The sequence below is a fragment of the Trachurus japonicus genome, chromosome 17 (genome assembly GCF_045865225.1).
Source record: "Trachurus japonicus isolate A0001 chromosome 17, Traja_1.0".
Classification (NCBI taxonomy): Eukaryota; Metazoa; Chordata; class Actinopteri; order Carangiformes; family Carangidae; genus Trachurus; species Trachurus japonicus.
This window is the reverse complement of record NC_140923.1, coordinates 4012557-4033853: the sequence shown is the minus strand read 5'-3', so window position 1 is coordinate 4033853 and position 21297 is coordinate 4012557. Positions and strand designations below refer to the sequence as shown.

The 21297-nt window shown below is 43.2% G+C and overlaps 3 protein-coding genes across 3 annotated transcripts in view; all 3 read left to right on the top strand.

Moving 5' to 3' along the window:
• The window catches only part of LOC146969790 (uncharacterized), a 138375-nt gene that overhangs the window by 15412 nt on the left and 101666 nt on the right, over positions 1 to 21297 (top strand). The gene's annotated exons all lie outside the window — the stretch shown is intronic.
• LOC146969804 (uncharacterized) lies at positions 1306 to 14521 on the top strand. The gene is made up of 2 exons (XM_085805325.1): positions 1306 to 1580; positions 12991 to 14521. The coding sequence occupies exons 1-2, from the start codon at positions 1409 to 1411 to the stop codon at positions 14274 to 14276; spliced, it is 1458 nt and encodes a 485-aa protein (XP_085661451.1). The 5' UTR covers positions 1306 to 1408; the 3' UTR covers positions 14277 to 14521.
• Positions 7342 to 12393, top strand: LOC146969805 (uncharacterized). The gene is made up of 4 exons (XM_085804403.1): positions 7342 to 7354; positions 7636 to 7977; positions 10272 to 10714; positions 12301 to 12393. Exons 1-4 carry the CDS (start codon positions 7342 to 7344, stop codon positions 12391 to 12393), a joined length of 891 nt encoding a protein of 296 aa, XP_085660529.1.

Genomic DNA, 21297 nt, shown 5'->3' with positions numbered 1-21297 from the left:
GTGGTCATTTCCCTCATGAGTAGGAGTCAACATAAAGGTGTCAGTCTCCTGCTTCAGTAGCAGCTCCTCTCTCTCCTGACTGCTGCAGACCTCCTCCTCTTCCTCTTTAATCTGTGGAGGCTCTGGCAAGGCAAGGCAAGGCAAGGCAATTCATTTGTATAGCCCGTTTTTTACAAACAGTTTGTCTCAAAGAGCTTTACATGGCATCATAACAACATCCTCTGTCCTTAAACCCTCACATCGACTGAGGAAAAACTCCATGGAAAACCCTTTTAACAGGGAAAAATTGGAGAAACCTCAGGGTGAGCAACAGAGGAGGGATCCCTCACCCAGGACGGACAGACGTGCAATAGATGTTGTTACAGACAAGAAAACAGGTTACAGACAAGAAAACAGTGGCACTGGCTCCTCCTACTCCAGACTGGAGAGAAGAAACTCCTCCTTACAGACATGTTGCTGTGGGAGCTCTGGAACAACAAGAAGACACGAGAATTAGACCATCATGGACAAACTCTGATCTAGGTTTGGTTTTATTTTGTCCTCAAACTCACTCATAATAAACTTGGCCTTTAAATGTGAACAGAGTTTACACCGAGTCCTTCCTGGTTTTACAGACCTGTCCTGTGGAGCTTTATCTCTGGTTTTAGGACGATATCCAGCAGTCTGCGCTGACGATGGATCTCCTCCTCGTACTCGACGACAGTTTGTTTAAAGACTCTGAATATTTCTTCAGCAGCAGCAGTTAGTCGCTCGGTGACAAACTCTCTCAGAGACTCAACTGAAGACATTGTTTCATCCACACTGAAATATTTCTCTATACGACCACACCGACCGTCTTCAAGCTGACTCCAGAGACACACAGATAACCATGCAGATACAAAATATGAAAGACAGAAAAGCTATAAAAACCTTAGAATATTATAAATTATTGCAAACAACTATAATACCTATAATATATAATATATAATATAGTGTTGGTACCCCTTTCAGTGTATATTTTTTGTTTGTCTGTTCATTGTGTTTATTGTTTGAATATTTGTATGTTTGTATAAATGTTTAATAAAAAATAAAAAACATGCAGATAACGCTGCTAGCGCGTGGTCTTTGTTTACTTCCGCTGGGTGTCACACTCTGAAGTTCCGGTGGGGAACATAATTTTTTCTTTCCGCCTCAAAGTTTCGAAGAAGCAACATCGAAACTTTGAAGCGGAAAGAAAAATAATTTGAAACTTTGAAGCGGAAAGAAAAATAATTGACGTTCCCCATCGGATCTTCACAGTGTGACACCCAGCGGAAGTAAACGACGACAGCGCGCCAACAGCGTTATCCGTGTGTCTGTGTGGAGTCAGCTTGAAGACGGTCGGTGTGGTCGTATCTCAGAGAAATATTTCAGTGTGGATGAAGCAACGATGTCTTCAGTTGAGTCTCTGAGAGAGTTTGTCACCGAGCGACTAACTGCTGCTGCTGAAGAAATATTCAGAGTCTTTAAACAAACTGTCGTCGAGTACGAGGAGGAGATCGACCGTCAGCGCAGACTGCTGGATATCGTCCTAAAACCAGAGATAAAGCTCCACAGGACAGGTCTGTAAAACCAGGAGGGACTCGGTGTAAACTAACTTATTATGTGACACATGTCTGCCCGGTAAAAGAGTCGACATATAAATTGGCAAATATGATGAACTGTTGATGAACTGTTGACACGGCGGCCATCTTGGTACGGGCAACTCTCTCCCTCAGAGCGTTAACTATGGTGCATGTTCTGCTATAACAGGGCTATTCAATTATAAATTCAGTGGGGCCAGATTTTAAAACCGAGACCTTAAGCTGGGCCGGACATTTTCAGCGGTCAATAAGGAGGAGGTTATTACGAATGAGGGGCATTTTTAAAACCCAGCATTAGCTACTAAACAACTTACTAAACAAAAGAGAATAAGTCAATGAAAGTAGCAGTGATAGTAGTAGTAGTAAAGATGTAGTTGTTAATGCTTTAGGATTAACAACTTTTTTTTAGGAACTAAAAGTTTCCTGGGGCCTATACTGTCTTCCTGGGGCCTACTGTCCTCTGAGTTTCCACTGAGGTTTACAGCAGGGGGTTATGTAAATCACTAAATGTAGCGCCTATAGTCTTGGAATTAGGCCTAAAAATGAACACAGATTTCTTCTCTAACATATTTTGATTGGTGAAAAACAAGGAGCAATAAGCCGTTTTGGGGAAAATTAGCCTACTCTGGGAAAGTAGATATCATTCCTTTGAAAAGTAGCTATCCCAGTTCTGATTACTCCATTGCAAGCAGGCTAGTTGCGTTGAAATTAAATTATTGGTTACTTCATTCCCTCAAAAGAAAAAAGGAAAGGACAGTGGAGCATGGCGTGCTGTCACTGCGTGGACAGTGCTCATGTGTGACTGAAAGGGGTGGAGAGACTGGTGGAGTATTAACCAGCCGCCACGGTTTATTGTTGGCTGATGGGAGGGCTGAGGATCGGTCAGCATGCTCTCCAGAAACACAGTGTCGTGCCACGCCTGGTACATTTTATTTTTTTGGTCTCAACCGATAGTTTCTACCCCCGCACACACTCTGAGGGGGGTGAATTTTTTTAAAAACTCTACCGTTTTACTATTATTAGGTTTAAAATTCTGACCAATTAGGGCGCAGAACCGTTGAGTGACAGGTCCGGGGGCCGCTGCTTCGAGGCCAGTGGGCGGGTTCTTGGCCGGCTAACCGCCGCACCGCTCCAAATATGGAAAGTAGAATCCAACATGGCGCGGTTCAAACCCCCGTAGTAGCGGCACAAAACAGACTCCCCCAAACCAATGGGTGACGTCACGGGTGCTATGTCCATTCTTTTTACAGTCTATGGTTTCCCTATGTTTTTGTTTTGTTTTGTTTTATTTTTTTGGGTCAACCGCGAGCCGGGCCACTCGGACATTGGTTTGGGGCCGGGTGTGGCCCGCGGGCCGCCAATTGAATAGCCCTGTGCTATAATGACCAGAACTTGCTCAGTTTTTGTCCGATTTCCAAACGGTTTGATTTTTTATGAACGTTTATGCAGTTATGACACAGCATACTTAAAATCACGGATAATTTTAATCATGTACTTTTTTTTTTTATTATAAAAGTATTATGCAAATAGTATTTTTTTAGTGAAGATGACTGCACCTATCTACTGCACTGTAACTGCAGCCAGAGCAAGTGAGAGGGGTCTGGCTGCAGACCTGCACTGTCAGGGCGCTTCCTTGCAGACCTGCACTGTGAGGCCACCTGCACTGTGGGGACGGAAGTTGATTAGAAGATTTTCAAAATAAAACGAGAGAGTCTGGCTGCAGCCTGCACCGTGAGGCCACCTGCACTACTGGGGACGGAAGTTGATTCTTTTCAAAATAAAAACGTATAAACCGGAAGGAGAGTCTGGCTGCAGACCTGCTGTGAGGCCACCTGCACTGTGGGGACGGAAGTTGATTCAAAGCTCGTATTTTTATACTTTATTTCTTGGGGCTTTATTTTATATAATGTAGGTAAATGCAATTTAAAAGATAAGATAAGATTACACCTTATTGTCAGATCACTCTGAAATTTGTCTTGCGTCCCATGACGTCCAAGGTTTCACACAAATAACAAAATACCAAAAACATACATTTACAAAAAAGCAGTAAATGTTACCCTCAAAAGTCACATTTAAAGAAAAACACAAACTACCTCCTAACTCCATTCACAACATAAATCCAACATTACAATGTGTCTTTGGTGCAACACCCAGTGCTCAGTCTGTACATGAACCCTAGGGTCTACTTAGAGCCCAAACTCTGATTTAACAGTTAGACAGACTGAGGGACAAAAGAGTTCCTCAGCCTGTTCAGTCCAGCTTGTGGAACTCTAAACCTTCTGTTTGATGGCAGAAGGTGATATTCCTCGAATAACACATGAGAGGGGTCAGATGAGATAAGTGATGGCCAGATGAAGCCTCATGAAGCATTCGAAGCTTTCCATCAAATTGGTTCATCAAGGGCAAAGCTTCTTGGGGCTTCAGTTGCTCTTCTAGGCCATCTACTGGCCAAAAAGAATTAAACAGAAAAAAAAATATTACAATTATATAGTGGTCTGTAGTGTAGCTATATATATATTTAGTTATATATTTGAACTTTTTACTGGTTTAAATAGATGATTTGTGTCCATAAAGAGTCATAAGGGAAAGTGGGAATGAGGGTGAGGACTGTCTATAAAAAGAGTTTCAAGCCTGCTCTGAGTGGGACTCGAACACGGATCTCCCGCACCGCAGGCAACGATGCTAACTGTGACTCGTGACGGTCGTGACTGTGACTATACCCGCGGATCTCCGTTACACTTCTGATAGCGTGGGTTGTGGGGCAGTGAATGTGCTTGTTGAACTTGTGGAATAATTTTTATTCAGAATATAGATAATACTCTTGAAACACATGTTGCAGTCGATGCAGAAATACCACAGGATGCAGGGGAACCTCCACTGCGTTTCACTGTGCCTCCTATTTCGAATAGCACACCAAATCGCGAACCGCTTCCTGAACCAGTAGGCGGAGCAACGGGCCGGCGAGGCTTCGGACGTCATCTCATACGTCATCGATACACGCTTCGATACGCGCTTCACAAAATACGTCCTGGATTACTCGACGCGCGCTTCGAAGCCTCGGCACGGCAAGACCCATCACTAGATGAGATATTACTTGCAAGAGACAACATTCTTTTAAAATGAATGAAATGGGAGGCAGAGAGGGGGGGAATGACACGCAGGATAGGGCCGCTTGGCGCGGGATTCGAACCGGGGTCGCCTGCAGAGGACTATTGCCTCAACACATGAGACGCGTGCTCTACCAACTGAGCTAAACACTGCCCCGGGCGCTGGGCTTCTGCATGATGATTGGATGGTCTGTCGAATCAAAAGGAGAAATTAGCATTTGGCAGCTGTTTTGAAACACGCTACGGAGGATTTTTATTGTATTTATTATTGCATTAGTAAATATGTACAAACATTCGTGGCATACGTTTCTTTAACAAACCAATAAAGGAACAGGTGCATACGAGAACCCAAAGAAAGAAAAAAAAAACATACACTTACAAAATTTATAAAATAAATAAACAAAGGCAAAGGCTTCTTTTACCAGTGATACTGAACAGTTAATTTTTTTTTTTGACACTTTCTTTTTATTGTTTTTCTTTAGCATTGCATAATCATTATACAACAACAATACAAACAAATAAAAATAAAATAAAATGTGAAAAAGAACATGTTGGATCACCATGCTTCTACAGTTTGATCATTTTCAATGTCAATGTGATGGTCCTTGTCCTGTCGTTTTTATGTATTCAGTCCATTTCTCCCACTTCCGGCAGTATTGATCCTCTTGAGTCCTTATTTTATAAGTCAGTTGTTCCATAATATGTATTTCGTCCATAACCTTCAACCAATCTTCCTGTGACGGTGGGTCTGTCTTGTACCATTTTCTTGTGATTGCCTTTTTACAGGCTACTAACATAATTTTCAATATGTATCTATCATCTTTCAACACAACATTTTCCGTAATGACACCAAGATATAATAGTGTACAAGACTTGGATACATCATAACCCAAAATTCTGCCTATAATCAAATGAACATCTTCCCAGAATTTTGTGATTTTAGGACAGAGCCAGAACACATGTGAATGGTTCACATTTACATCTCCACAGCTTCTCCAACATGGCTGTGGTAATTTAGTATGTTTATTCCTAATTTTGGGTGTTATAAAAAATCGAATTAAATTTTTCCAGCAATGTAAATCTCCAAACACGTGATGATGTTGTTGACTGCTGTGTTTTCCATATATGTGACCATTCATCATCAGATATGTTCACACCCAGCTCGCTCTGCCACTTCAGTTTAACATATGTCGTCGTATTCCCTCTTGCCTCCATTATATGCCCATAAATTGTAGAGATTATTCTGAATTTCTTTCCGTTGTAGGCTTCAGTTATGGTTTTGATTATTGAATTTTTGTCCAGATTTACACTGTTTTTTATTTCTTTATTGAAAAAGTTCCTTATCTGCAAATATCTGAAATGATCTTGTGAACAGTTAATTTTTATGTTTGTTTTGTTTTTTCATAAAATTGAGGGCTTTTATGAAATGAAGAAATTTGTTATGAAACATGTCCAGCACTGGAGGATTGTCGAGTTTAGAGCACCGGAAAAGAGAGTAACGATACGCATTGGTCCAATGGAAGAGCCTCCTGGTGGAGGAATATGGGTATTGCAAAAGCGCCCAAGAACTGACAACTCTGCATTGTTGGTGAATGAGCAAGTGTGGTATTTTCAATAATTTAAGGACATTTATAGATCACCCACGTTAGCATCATTGATGACCCCTTACAGATAAACATTAACACATAGGCGGGTAAAAAACAAAAACAAAAAAAAAACAGTTGTCTACATTAATGTTTCAATCTACATTTTGTAATAAACTAATTATAAGTATAATTTGATATGACCAAGACACCTAAAAACAAAAACTCTGCCTTTTTCATCAATTTACAAGCAAGTGGGCAACACACATACATTGGAGAGAATGAGTTTTCTGGGCGCTTTTGCAATACCCATATCCTGCCACTCGGGGCGCAAAACCCCTTACCACGGGAGTCAATGGTGGTGTCGTTTCCAGTGCTCTAGTTCAGATGAGGCCCGTTGGCAGATTCTGCTAGCAAAGTCAAAGAGACAGACTGCAGCTCATTTCTTGATATTTGCTTGGCGATACAACCCATCTCCATTGTACAGGTCATACACTGTAGATAAAACAAAATTATAGCTTTCATTGTTTCAGTTTAACATAATTCCAACATATATTGAACTAACAAAAACAATGTAAGTTAGATTAATGTGTATGATGATGTAGGCCAAAAATGAGCTTCCCCCTTTGGGAAGACCAGCACTGGAGTCATATATTAGTTGATGATGTGTTTTGACCGCGAAATAGGAGATGATTGGTCACCTTTATACTCTGACTAAATTTCTTTTATTGAAGAGGTTTTTTTTTTCAATTCAATTCAATACTTTATTTCTGACACAGCAGCGGTCCATAGAACAATATTTTTTTGTTCTATGTTGTTCTATGTTGTTCTATGGACCGCCGCTGTGTCAGAAATAAAGTATTGAATTGAATTGTTTTTTAAAACACACATACACATTCACAGAACAGACAGATATTCCAAATATCACATATACAAGCTTAAACGCCAATGCTTCCAGAGCCTTGAAGTGAACCTAACTACTCAGGGCAGGATTTGCCAGCGCAGAAATGATGCTGTTTGTTGATTTAGATATTCTGTATAGAGCTGAACATGAGGTTCCTGAGTACAGTAGGACATGTAGACACACCAGCACTCACAAACATTTGGCTCGCACTGCTCCCTCTAGGCACATTGAGCAGCATCCTCAGGCCATCATTATATGCCACCTTGAGTCTCTGCATGGAGCTCCTTTTGTAGTGCCGCCACAAGTGGGCAGTATTGGGGTGCAGAAAGTTTTAGAAAGTTTGTTATCTGTGAGTTGCTTAAGGGTAAACAAAAAAAAGACCAAACCTCCATCTGAGTTTTTTTCCCCCATGATCTTCTAATTCTCATGTCCTCTTGTAGTTCCAGAGCTCCTACAGCGACATGCCTGTCAGGAGGAGGAGGAGGAGGTCTGCAGCAGTCAGGAGGGAGAGCAGCTGCTACTGGAGCAGGAGACTGACACCTTTATGGTGACTCCTACTCATGAGGGAAGTGACCACAGAGAACCAGAACCAACCAGTGACCAGCAGCTCCTCTCTCACAGCTCTGCTGTAGCTGAGAGCCAACATCAGGAAGGAAGTGGACATGTAGACCCAGAACCACCTGGAAATGTGGAGGCACGACCAAAAAGGAGACGTCGCAAAAACACCAGTGACAATGTACACAACTCTCCGACAACAAAGAGTCGCTGTGACACTAGGAAAGGTAAAAAGACTCTAAAATGTGACACTTCTATAAAAACTGTTAAGTGTAATGGCGCATTTCCACTAGCACGGCTCGGCTCGATACGGCTCGGCACGGCTCGGCTCGGTTTGGTTGTGTTTCCATTATAACTGAGTATTACTAGTGCCGCCGTGACGTCATTTACACGGCGCCGAGCAACGCTCTAAACTCTGTAAATATATAACTTTAGCAACATTTGAAACATTTTCAGGCGAGAAAGTAGTCATTTAGATCCCCAACGTGTTGAAAATCTGACAAAATACCAGCTGTTTACAATTTTGTTTCGACGAAGTCGGAGTTACTAAAGCTAGCCGTAGTGAGCAACGCACTTCCGGTTATTTTCACAAAATAAAATACCCGTTGCCTTTTATCATAAGGAAAGCCATTACGATAGAATTGGTGCTTTTACTTTGTAAACAGGAAGTGAACCTACCCTCGCTGTAGCTAGCTTTAAACCGCCGTTTTGACTGCTCTCGTCCCGTTAACGGCATTTAACCGTTCAATATGCCTTACCGGAGAGTCTTGCCAGCTCTGAGATCGGCCTGGTTGATTGTATAACATTTATTTATTGATGTAAATGTGGTGTTTTCTGTGCGTACAGACCCCAAGGCAGTGCTGCTCTTGTGTCTAACCACAAACAAACTTCTGCTACAGCCACAATTGTTAGATTTCATCAATGAGACCAACATTTATCCCCTAAAAAGAGTTTAACCAGCCGGTGGTAAACCTCTAAAAGCCATCGGGTAAGTTAATTAGCAGTCGTTTTCTCCTCGGGGTGACGACCGTAGGCTGGCCGGCGGAGCACCTCAGGAGACGGGCTGCTGCCTCTATGATGTCGCAGTCGCTGTTCGGACCTGGAGCTTCACTTCTCCGAAAAAAACATTGGGGCAAACTTCTAAACAGCCGTCGTTTGGATAAACTAACAGCACACTGGGGATCTAAACAGTTACTTTCTCGCATGAAAAATATTAAAACTTAATAAAGTCACGTAGGTAATAACAGGCTTCAGCAGGAACATTTCTGTTGTCGGTCGTCATGCGGTTATGACGCTTCCAGTGACGACACTCATCGGCCAATCAGTGGAAGGCAGTCGGCTGACGTCACGTTTTAGTAACGCTTCGGCTCGCTTGGAACCTTGGATTCCCCCACGCTTGGATACCAAAAGTGTACCTGGTTGCAGGTATTGCGTGCTAGTGGAAACACGCAAATAGCGCGCCGTGCCAAGTCGAGCCAAGCCGTGCTAGTGGAAATGCGTCTTAAGTCTAAACTGAAGAAACACCAGAGTGGCCACACAGGTGAAAGGACATTTTTTTGCAGCACCTGTGGAACTCAGTAACAGGTCAAGTCTGAGTATCCGCGTGCATTCGGTACGACGGCGACGCCGTTTTTTTTCCCCCATGCACGTCCGTGGAGCTGTGCGCCGCAGACATGCATGGTTCCCTACGTTGCTGTGTCAGGCAGGGGTCTCCCACGGAGCTCTGCCCCGTTTCAGAGGTGAAGGAATCCCTAAGTGGAAAGACGTCGCCTCCGCGATGTAGAATGTGTTCAATTCAAAAAGTGAAACTAACACATTATATAGGCCTATATGTCCATTACACACTGAATGAAACATCCCATGTCTTTATTTATTCAGTTTATTTTAATAGTAATAATTATGACTAACATTCAGTGAAGACCTAAAAATCAGTATCTCCAAAATTGAAATATTGCAAAGGTTTTTTTTTTGGTTGTTTTTTTTAAGCATTTTTAATATAGAAATGTTGGCCTTCTGAAAACTATGTCCATCTATATGCACTCAATACTTGGTTGGGGCTTAACTACTGGAAATTGACTTTTCCGTGATATTGTAATGTACTTATTTGTTAATGGTGAGCCCAACCCCCCCCCCTGGAAATTCCTCTCTTTTTTGGTCCTGACCCGTTTGCATCCCTGACTGTAGATAAAACAAAATTATAGCTTTCATTGTTTCAGTTTAACATAATTCCAACATATTTTGAACTAACAAAAACTATGTAAGTTAGATTAATATGTATGATGATGTAGGCCAAAAATGAGCTTCCCCTCTTTGGAAGACCAGCATTGGAGTCATATATTAGTTGATGTGTTTAGACCGCAAAGTAGGACATGATTGGTCAGCTTTATACTCTGACTAAATTTCTTTTATTGAATAGTTTATCTGTGAGTTGCTTTAGGGTAAAAAAAAAAAAAAAAGACCAAACCTCCATCTGAGTTTTTTTCCATGATCTTCTAATTCTAATGTCTCCTTGTAGTTCCAGAGCACCTACAGCGACATGTCTGTCAGGAGGAGGAGGTTCTCTCCAGTATGGAGCAGGAGGAGCCAGAGCCTCCACAGATTAAAGAGGAAGAGGAGGAGGTCTGCAGCAGTCAAGAGGGAGAGCAGCTGCTACTGGAGCAGGAGACTGACACCTTTATGGTGACTCCTACTCATGAGGGAAGTGACCACAGAGAACCAGAACCAACCAGTGACCAGCAGCTCCTCTCTCACAGCTCTGCTGTAGCTGAGAGCCAACATCAGGAAGGAAGTGGACATGTAGACCCAGAACCACCTGGAAATGTGAAGGCACGACCAAAAAGGAGATGTCGCAAAAACACAAGTGACAATGTACACAACTCTCCTACAACAAAGAGTCGCTGTGACACTAGGAAAGGTAATAAGACTCTAAAACGTGACACTTCTGTAAAAACTGTTAAGTGTAAAGCCAGGGACACACCGAGCCGACCGTCGGACGTCTGGCCTCGTCGGACGGCGTCGGCAGCTCGTCTGTTTGGTGTGTTCCTCTCCGTCGGGGAGCCTCGGCTCTTGTCGGATCTCGTCGGGGCCGATTGAACATGCTCAGTCGGGACTCGTCGGCCGTCGGGAGAGTAGACTCGTCGGGTACTCTGATTGGCTGTGTGCTAGCTATGGCGATTCTGATTGGCGGTGCCCTAAGCGAATCAGCGCGGTGTGTGGGAGGGACGGAAGTGACCACAGTAAACAAACTGTGTCCTAGCCTGTCCTACAGTAAAAATGGTATATAAAATAAAAAGAGGAGTAAAGCAATCTATTAAGCGGCAATATATATATATTTAAACATCAAAGATGTTCAATCAAACCCACATAGTTTGAAACAACGTTCAAAACACACACAGCTCACAACTAAGCATATAAAGCCCGCTAGCTTAATGCTAACGTGTAATGTAAAACACCATAGACGGGCTAACAGAAATTAGCATCGGCTATCGCCAATTCGCGGCAACCGAGCCACAGCAGTAAGCTGCTAAAAACTGTTTTAATTTCGGCTTTAGCGCTGTTAAAACGTGGCTGGTTAAATTGTTTTGGGGATATTAATGTTGTCTCATTGATGAAATTAACTGTGGCAGTGGCATTAGTTTGTTTGAATGAACAGTGAGCAGAGCTGCCCCTGGTCTGTATGGGTCTCCCTTTCTGGGGACAGCTCTCCATTCCGACACCCCTCCATTTCGACACCCCGCTGTTCCGAAATACCCCCACTTCGAAACACCGCTGTTCCGACACAGTCCCCCCGCAGCTGTCCAATGTCGAAGGTGCTGAACCGCGTGATGTTGTTTACACTCTGTGTTGTGGCTTGTCTGTGAAACGTGCGCTGCTCAGGGACTGGGCAGATCTGTCCCACTTGCTTTCTCCCCGACTCCGTTGTTGGAGATCTCCCACACAGTAATAGAAATACACTTTTTTTCTCCCCCCCTGCGCCGCTCGAGCGCGGCTGAACCCGGCTTGAGCTCACAGGGGCGCGAGGCTGCAGCAGCCGCCGCTCGTGCTGACAGCTGATTGAGGGAGATGCTTTGGTTGGGTTTAGGCAATGAAGAAAGGAGTTGGTTAAGTTTAGTAAAAAGACCAGGTAGAGGCTAGACAGGCTGGAAGCATAATGAACATTATGTCATTAATATGAAGTATTTGCTTGTTTTGCAGTTAATTATGCACATGCTCCGTTTGACCCCAAAAAGGAAAAAAGGATCAATGCGCACTGTGCACTGGGGGTTTCCCCCAATAGCCTTTTCGGAGTAGCGGGGTCTTTAGAAAAAATAGAAAACCCCGCTATTACGATGAATGGAAGTCTATTGTCGGAAAGGCGGGGCTTCGGAAAGGCGGGGTGTAACCCGTATTTCTATGGGGGAGTCCTCGCCACTCAGTCGCTCTGGTCGGCAGTCGGGGCAGTGTGTTTCACTTTTTCCTTTCTCCCGACGAGAGGCGACAGACTCGTCGGCCAAAGCTGTCGGCGTCGGGACGCGTCGGGAAGCGTCGTGGCGGTGTGTCAGGGGCTTAAGTCTAAACTGAAGAAACACCAGAGTGGCCACACAGGTGAAAGGACATTTTTTTGCAGCACCTGTGGTGAGAACTCAGTGACAGGTCAAGTCTGAGAAGACGTTCAAGAAGTCACAGGGTTAAGAAGTCATACCCTTGTAAATTATGTGACAAAGTTCTCAAATGTGAGCCAAACCTGTGGCTCCACCTGAAAACCCATGCACTGAAGAAACAATACTGCTGCAGCACTTGTGGGAAAAACTGTAGAGTTCAGTCCCGTTGCAGATTCTGCGAGCAAAGTCGAGAGACAGACTGCAGCTCATTTCTTGATATTTGCTTGGCGATACAGCCCATCTCCATTGTACATGTCATACACTGTAGATAAAACAAAATTATAGCTTTCATTGTTTCAGTTTAACATAATTCCAACATATATTGAACTAACAAAAACTATGTAAGTTAGATTAATATGTATGATGATGTAGGCCAAAAATGAGCTTCCCCTCTTTGGAAGACCAGCATTGGAGTCATATATTAGTTGATGTGTTTAGACCGCAAAGTAGGACATGATTGGTCAGCTTTATACTATGACTAAATTTCTTTTATTGAATAGTTTATCAGTGAGTTGCTTTAGGGTAAAAAAAAAAGACCAAACCTCCATCTGAGTTTTTTTTCCATGATCTTCTAATTCTAATGTCTCCTTGTTGTTCCAGAGCTCCCACAGCGACATGTCTGTCAGGAGGAGGAGGTTCTCTCCAGTCTGGAGCAGGAGGAGCCAGGCCTTTCACAGATTGAAGCAGAAGAGGAGGAGGTCTGCAGCAGTCAGGAGGGAGAGCAGCTGCTACTGGAGCAGGAGACTGACACCTTGATGTTGACTCCTACTCATGAGGGAAGTGACCACAGAGAACCAGAACCGACCAGTGACCAGCAGCTCAGTGGACATGTAGACCAAGAACCACCTGGAAATGTAGAGACACAACCAAAGAGGAGACGTCGCACAAACACAAGTGACGGTGACAATGTGCACAACGCTTCCACAACAAAAAGTCACTGTGACACTAAGAAAGGTAAAAAGTCTCTAAAACGTGACACTTCTGGAAAAACTGTTAAGTGTAAGTCTACACTGAAGAAACACCAGAGTGGCCACACAGGTGAAAGGAAATTATCTTGCAGCACCTGTGGTGGAGAATTCAGTGACAGGTCAAGTCTGAGAATACATTCAAGAACTCACATAGTCTCTTGTAAAATATGTGACAAAGTTTTCAAATGTGAGCCATACCTGTTGCGCCACATGAAAACCCACCAACCGAAGAAACAGTACTGCTGCAGCACTTGTGGGAAAAACTGTAGATCTCAAAGGGACTTGAATGAACATACAAGAAGCCACACCGGTGAGAAGCCTTTCACCTGCTCCTTTTGTGGGAAAAAATTTGTTTACAAAAAACACTTGAAGATTCACACAATGGTCCACCTAGGTGAGAAGGGTTATCCTTGTAGAATATGTGGGGAAACATTCCGTAATTATTACCAATCTTCCATCCATAAGAGAGTCCACACAGCTGAGAAGCCGTACACCTGCATTATTTGTCAGGAAGGATTTAACACTAAACGGGACTTGAATGCACATGCAAAAATCCACACAGGTCAGAAGGTGACCTCCTGTGGGAAAATATGTCGTTCCAGGTCAGATTTAGAAAGGCATGCAAGAATCCACACAGATCAAGTGTACATCTGCATCTGCTGTGGGAGAAAATGTCATTCCAAGTCAGATTTAAAAAGGCATGCAAGACTCCACACAGAGGAAGAGCCTGATCCTTGTGAAATATGTGGGGAAAGTTTCACGAATGTTTACAAATGCTCGATACATATGAAAACCCACGCAAATGAGGAGGCTTATCCCTGTGAAATGTGTGGGGAGGAATTCACAGAGCGTGACGAACTTGTGGCCCATATGAGAAAACACACAGGTGATGAGCTGAACATAGATGAGGAACTGTAAACCTGCAACACCTATAGGGAAAAATGTAATGACCAATCAGTTTTGAGCAGGTTTATTAGAATCCACAGGTGAGGAGAAGGTCTGTTAACAAAGAAGTTCATATACAGAATTAAGGATCCAAATGACACTTAACTGTTCTTCTCAACATCACATGTAATTTTATTGTTACCGTCATCTTTATGTTTGTCGTGGGAATTTTCCACCACATGTTTATTAGACTTTGTATTGTTGTTAATAAAGCGTTTTATTTTATTATTGTCCTTTTTTCTTTTTCTTTTTTTTTCTTTCAGATACCCGTAGTTTTTCATTGTATCATTTGATAGGACTCCACTAAGTGGTGTAAATCATCTGCTTAAATAACATGAGAAGCATGTTGTTTTGTGTTCTATGTGATTTTTTGTTTTATGTTGTGTTTTGAACATAAGGCAGCTAACATATGCTGTATGACATGTTGCAGGAATGTCAAAGACTGTATTTCCCTTTGCTATGCTGCTTAAAATTCAAATAAAGACATTGTGTGTGGGGGGGGGAATAAAGCTTTTCATTCACACTCAGTCGTCCTGTTGTGTTCTTTTGAAGAACCATTGAATCCAGAAGGTATGAGACTGATGAATAAGATAATTTTGTCCCCTTTGAGGACTGGGGAAACCCTGTTAACAAGGAAGTTCAGTTCATAAATTGTGTTGTAGCCTATGTGCAATGTGTGGGAACAGAGTTAGTGATGTGTCAAGTAAGATCATCTTTATTGTTCTGAAACTGGCAAATGGTGTTACTGCAGCTGCTAGACATTTGAAGACATGACAGACATTAAAAGAGAGGGAAAGACACTGGGGCACACTGGGGATCTAAACAGTTACTTTCTCGCATGAAAAATATTAAAACTTAATAAAGTCACGTAGGTAATAACAGGCTTCAGCAGGAACATTTCTGTTGTCGGTCGTCATGCGGTTATGACGCTTCCAGTGACGACACTCATCGGCCAATCAGTGGAAGGCAGTCGGCTGACGTCACGTTTTAGTAACGCTTCGGCTCGCTTGGAACCTTGGATTCCCCCACGCTTGGATACCAAAAGTGTACCTGGTTGCAGGTATTGCGTGCTAGTGGAAACACGCAAATAGCGCGCCGTGCCAAGTCGAGCCAAGCCGTGCTAGTGGAAATGCGTCTTAAGTCTAAACTGAAGAAACACCAGAGTGGCCACACAGGTGAAAGGACATTTTTTTGCAGCACCTGTGGAACTCAGTAACAGGTCAAGTCTGAGTATCCGCGTGCATTCGGTACGACGGCGACGCCGTTTTTTTTCCCCCATGCACGTCCGTGGAGCTGTGCGCCGCAGACATGCATGGTTCCCTACGTTGCTGTGTCAGGCAGGGGTCTCCCACGGAGCTCTGCCCCGTTTCAGAGGTGAAGGAATCCCTAAGTGGAAAGACGTCGCCTCCGCGATGTAGAATGTGTTCAATTCAAAAAGTGAAACTAACACATTATATAGGCCTATATGTCCATTACACACTGAATGAAACATCCCATGTCTTTATTTATTCAGTTTATTTTAATAGTAATAATTATGACTAACATTCAGTGAAGACCTAAAAATCAGTATCTCCAAAATTGAAATATTGCAAAGGTTTTTTTTTTGGTTGTTTTTTTTAAGCATTTTTAATATAGAAATGTTGGCCTTCTGAAAACTATGTCCATCTATATGCACTCAATACTTGGTTGGGGCTTAACTACTGGAAATTGACTTTTCCGTGATATTGTAATGTACTTATTTGTTAATGGTGAGCCCAACCCCCCCCCTGGAAATTCCTCTCTTTTTTGGTCCTGACCCGTTTGCATCCCTGACTGTAGATAAAACAAAATTATAGCTTTCATTGTTTCAGTTTAACATAATTCCAACATATTTTGAACTAACAAAAACTATGTAAGTTAGATTAATATGTATGATGATGTAGGCCAAAAATGAGCTTCCCCTCTTTGGAAGACCAGCATTGGAGTCATATATTAGTTGATGTGTTTAGACCGCAAAGTTAGGACATGATTGGTCAGCTTTATACTCTGACTAAATTTCTTTTATTGAATAGTTTATCTGTGAGTTGCTTTAGGGTAAAAAAAAAAAAAAAAGACCAAACCTCCATCTGAGTTTTTTTCCATGATCTTCTAATTCTAATGTCTCCTTGTAGTTCCAGAGCACCTACAGCGACATGTCTGTCAGGAGGAGGAGGTTCTCTCCAGTATGGAGCAGGAGGAGCCAGAGCCTCCACAGATTAAAGAGGAAGAGGAGGAGGTCTGCAGCAGTCAAGAGGGAGAGCAGCTGCTACTGGAGCAGGAGACTGACACCTTTATGGTGACTCCTACTCATGAGGGAAGTGACCACAGAGAACCAGAACCAACCAGTGACCAGCAGCTCCTCTCTCACAGCTCTGCTGTAGCTGAGAGCCAACATCAGGAAGGAAGTGGGACATGTAGACCCAGAACCACCTGGAAATGTGAAGGCACGACCAAAAAGGAGATGTCGCAAAAACACAAGTGACAATGTACACAACTCTCCTACAACAAAGAGTCGCTGTGACACTAGGAAAGGTAATAAGACTCTAAAACGTGACACTTCTGTAAAAACTGTTAAGTGTAAAGCAGGGACACACCGAGCCGACCGTCGGACGTCTGGCCTCGTCGGACGGCGTCGGCAGCTCGTCTGTTTGGTGTGTTCCTCTCCGTCGGGGAGCCTCGGCTCTTGTCGGATCTCGTCGGGGCCGATTGAACATGCTCAGTCGGGACTCGTCGGCCGTCGGGAGAGTAGACTCGTCGGGTACTCTGATTGGCTGTGTGCTAGCTATGGCGATTCTGATTGGCGGTGCCCTAAGCGAATCAGCGCGGTGTGTGGGAGGGACGGAAGTGACCACAGTAAACAAACTGTGTCCTAGCCTGTCCTACAGTAAAAATGGTATATAAAATAAAAAGAGGAGTAAAGCAATCTATTAAGCGGCAATATATATATATTTAAACATCAAAGATGTTCAATCAAACCCACATAGTTTGAAACAACGTTCAAAACACACACAGCTCACAACTAAGCATATAAAGCCCGCTAGCTTAATGCTAACGTGTAATGTAAAACACCATAGACGGGCTAACAGAAATTAGCATCGGCTATCGCCAATTCGCGGCAACCGAGCCACAGCAGTAAGCTGCTAAAAACTGTTTTAATTTCGGCTTTAGCGCTGTTAAAACGTGGCTGGTTAAATTGTTTTGGGGATATTAATGTTGTCTCATTGATGAAATTAACTGTGGCAGTGGCATTAGTTTGTTTGAATGAACAGTGAGCAGAGCTGCCCCTGGTCTGTATGGGTCTCCCTTTCTGGGGACAGCTCTCCATTCCGACAACCCTCCATTTCGACACCCCGCTGTTCCGAAATACCCCCACTTCGAAACACCGCTGTTCCGACACAGTCCCCCCGCAGCTGTCCAATGTCGAAGGTGCTGAACCGCGTGATGTTGTTTACACTCTGTGTTGTGGCTTGTCTGTGAAACGTGCGCTGCTCAGGGACTGGGCAGATCTGTCCCACTTGCTTTCTCCCCGACTCCGTTGTTGGAGATCTCCCACACAGTAATAGAAATACACTTTTTTTCTCCCCCCCTGCGCCGCTCGAGCGCGGCTGAACCCGGCTTGAGCTCACAGGGGCGCGAGGCTGCAGCAGCCGCCGCTCGTGCTGACAGCTGATTGAGGGAGATGCTTGGTTGGGTTTAGGCAATGAAGAAAGGAGTTGGTTAAGTTTAGTAAAAAGACCAGGTAGAGGCTAGACAGGCTGGAAGCATAATGAACATTATGTCATTAATATGAAGTATTTGCTTGTTTTGCAGTTAATTATGCACATGCTCCGTTTGACCCCAAAAAGGAAAAAAGGATCAATGCGCACTGTGCACTGGGGGTTTCCCCCAATAGCCTTTTCGGAGTAGCGGGGTCTTTAGAAAAAATAGAAAACCCCGCTATTACGATGAATGGAAGTCTATTGTCGGAAAGGCGGGGCTTCGGAAAGGCGGGGTGTAACCCGTATTTCTATGGGGGAGTCCTCGCCACTCAGTCGCTCTGGTCGGCAGTCGGGGCAGTGTGTTTCACTTTTTCCTTTCTCCCGACGAGAGGCGACAGACTCGTCGGCCAAAGCTGTCGGCGTCGGGACGCGTCGGGAAGCGTCGTGGCGGTGTGTCAGGGGCTTAAGTCTAAACTGAAGAAACACCAGAGTGGCCACACAGGTGAAAGGACATTTTTTTGCAGCACCTGTGGTGAGAACTCAGTGACAGGTCAAGTCTGAGAAGACGTTCAAGAAGTCACAGGGTTAAGAAGTCATACCCTTGTAAATTATGTGACAAAGTTCTCAAATGTGAGCCAAACCTGTGGCTCCACCTGAAAACCCATGCACTGAAGAAACAATACTGCTGCAGCACTTGTGGGAAAAACTGTAGAGTTCAGTCCCGTTGCAGATTCTGCGAGCAAAGTCGAGAGACAGACTGCAGCTCATTTCTTGATATTTGCTTGGCGATACAGCCCATCTCCATTGTACATGTCATACACTGTAGATAAAACAAAATTATAGCTTTCATTGTTTCAGTTTAACATAATTCCAACATATATTGAACTAACAAAAACTATGTAAGTTAGATTAATATGTATGATGATGTAGGCCAAAAATGAGCTTCCCCTCTTTGGAAGACCAGCATTGGAGTCATATATTAGTTGATGTGTTTAGACCGCAAAGTAGGACATGATTGGTCAGCTTTATACTATGACTAAATTTCTTTTATTGAATAGTTTATCAGTGAGTTGCTTTAGGGTAAAAAAAAAAGACCAAACCTCCATCTGAGTTTTTTTTTCCATGATCTTCTAATTCTAATGTCTCCTTGTTGTTCCAGAGCTCCCACAGCGACATGTCTGTCAGGAGGAGGAGGTTCTCTCCAGTCTGGAGCAGGAGGAGCCAGGCCTTTCACAGATTGAAGCAGAAGAGGAGGAGGTCTGCAGCAGTCAGGAGGGAGAGCAGCTGCTACTGGAGCAGGAGACTGACACCTTGATGTTGACTCCTACTCATGAGGGAAGTGACCACAGAGAACCAGAACCGACCAGTGACCAGCAGCTCAGTGGACATGTAGACCAAGAACCACCTGGAAATGTAGAGACACAACCAAAGAGGAGACGTCGCACAAACACAAGTGACGGTGACAATGTGCACAACGCTTCCACAACAAAAAGTCACTGTGACACTAAGAAAGGTAAAAAGTCTCTAAAACGTGACACTTCTGGAAAAACTGTTAAGTGTAAGTCTACACTGAAGAAACACCAGAGTGGCCACACAGGTGAAAGGAAATTATCTTGCAGCACCTGTGGTGGAGAATTCAGTGACAGGTCAAGTCTGAGAATACATTCAAGAACTCACATAGTCTCTTGTAAAATATGTGACAAAGTTTTCAAATGTGAGCCATACCTGTTGCGCCACATGAAAACCCACCAACCGAAGAAACAGTACTGCTGCAGCACTTGTGGGAAAAACTGTAGATCTCAAAGGGACTTGAATGAACATACAAGAAGCCACACCGGTGAGAAGCCTTTCACCTGCTCCTTTTGTGGGAAAAAAATTTGTTTACAAAAAACACTTGAAGATTCACACAATGGTCCACCTAGGTGAGAAGGGTTATCCTTGTAGAATATGTGGGGAAACATTCCGTAATTATTACCAATCTTCCATCCATAAGAGAGTCCACACAGCTGAGAAGCCGTACACCTGCATTATTTGTCAGGAAGGATTTAACACTAAACGGGACTTGAATGCACATGCAAAAATCCACACAGGTCAGAAGGTGACCTCCTGTGGGAAAATATGTCATTCCAGGTCAGATTTAGAAAGGCATGCAAGAATCCACACAGATCAAGTGTACATCTGCATCTGCTGTGGGAGAAAATGTCATTCCAAGTCAGATTTAAAAAGGCATGCAAGACTCCACACAGAGGAAGAGCCTGATCCTTGTGAAATATGTGGGGAAAGTTTCACGAATGTTTACAAATGCTCGATACATATGAAAACCCACGCAAATGAGGAGGCTTATCCCTGTGAAATGTGTGGGGAGGAATTCACAGAGCGTGACGAACTTGTGGCCCATATGAGAAAACACACAGGTGATGAGCTGAACATAGATGAGGAACTGTAAACCTGCAACACCTATAGGGAAAAATGTAATGACCAATCAGTTTTGAGCAGGTTTATTAGAATCCACAGGTGAGGAGAAGGTCTGTTAACAAAGAAGTTCATATACAGAATTAAGGATCCAAATGACACTTAACTGTTCTTCTCAACATCACATGTAATTTTATTGTTTACCGTCCATCTTTATGTTTGTCGTTGGGAATTTTCCACCACATGTTTTTTAGACTTTGTATTGTTGTTAATAAAGCGTTTTATTTTATTATTGTCCTTTTTTCTTTTTCTTTTTTTTTTTCTTTCAGATACCCGTAGTTTTTCATTGTATCATTTGATAGGACTCCACTAAAGTGGTGTAAATCATCTGCTTTAAATAACATGAGAAGCATGTTGGTTTGTGTTCTATGTGATTTTTTGTTTTATGTTGTGTTTTGAACATAAGGCAGCTAACATATCCTGTATGACATGTTGCAGGAATGTCAAAGACTGTATTTCCCTTTGCTATGCTGCTTAAAATTCAAATAAAGACATTGTGTGTGGGGGGGGAATAAAGCTTTTCATTCACACTCAGTCGTCCTGTTGTGTTCTTTTGAAGAACCATTGAATCCAGAAGGTATGAGACTGATGAATAAGATAATTTTGTCCCCTTTGAGGACTGGGGAAACCCTGTTAACAAGGAAGTTCAGTTCATAAATTGTGTTGTAGCCTATGTGCAATGTGTGGGAACAGAGTTAGTGATGTGTCAAGTAAGATCATCTTTATTGTTCTGAAACTGGCAAATGGTGTTACTGCAGCTGCTAGACATTTGAAGACATGACAGACATTAAAAGAGAGGGAAAGAC

Excerpts from the sequence above, each read along its gene's own strand:
- LOC146969805 (XM_085804403.1), top strand. Across the intron at positions 7,978-10,271 it reads TCGCTGTGACACTAGGAAAG|AGCACCTACAGCGACATGTC; the intron begins GTAAAAAGACTC and ends TTGTAGTTCCAG. Across the intron at positions 10,715-12,300 it reads TAAAAACTGTTAAGTGTAAA|TCTAAACTGAAGAAACACCA; the intron begins GCCAGGGACACA and ends CAGGGGCTTAAG.
- LOC146969804 (XM_085805325.1), top strand. The coding sequence starts at position 1,409 with ATGTCTTCAGTTGAGTCTCTGAGAGAGTTTGTCACCGAGCGACTAACT. Across the intron at positions 1,581-12,990 it reads GATAAAGCTCCACAGGACAG|AGCTCCCACAGCGACATGTC; the intron begins GTCTGTAAAACC and ends TTGTTGTTCCAG.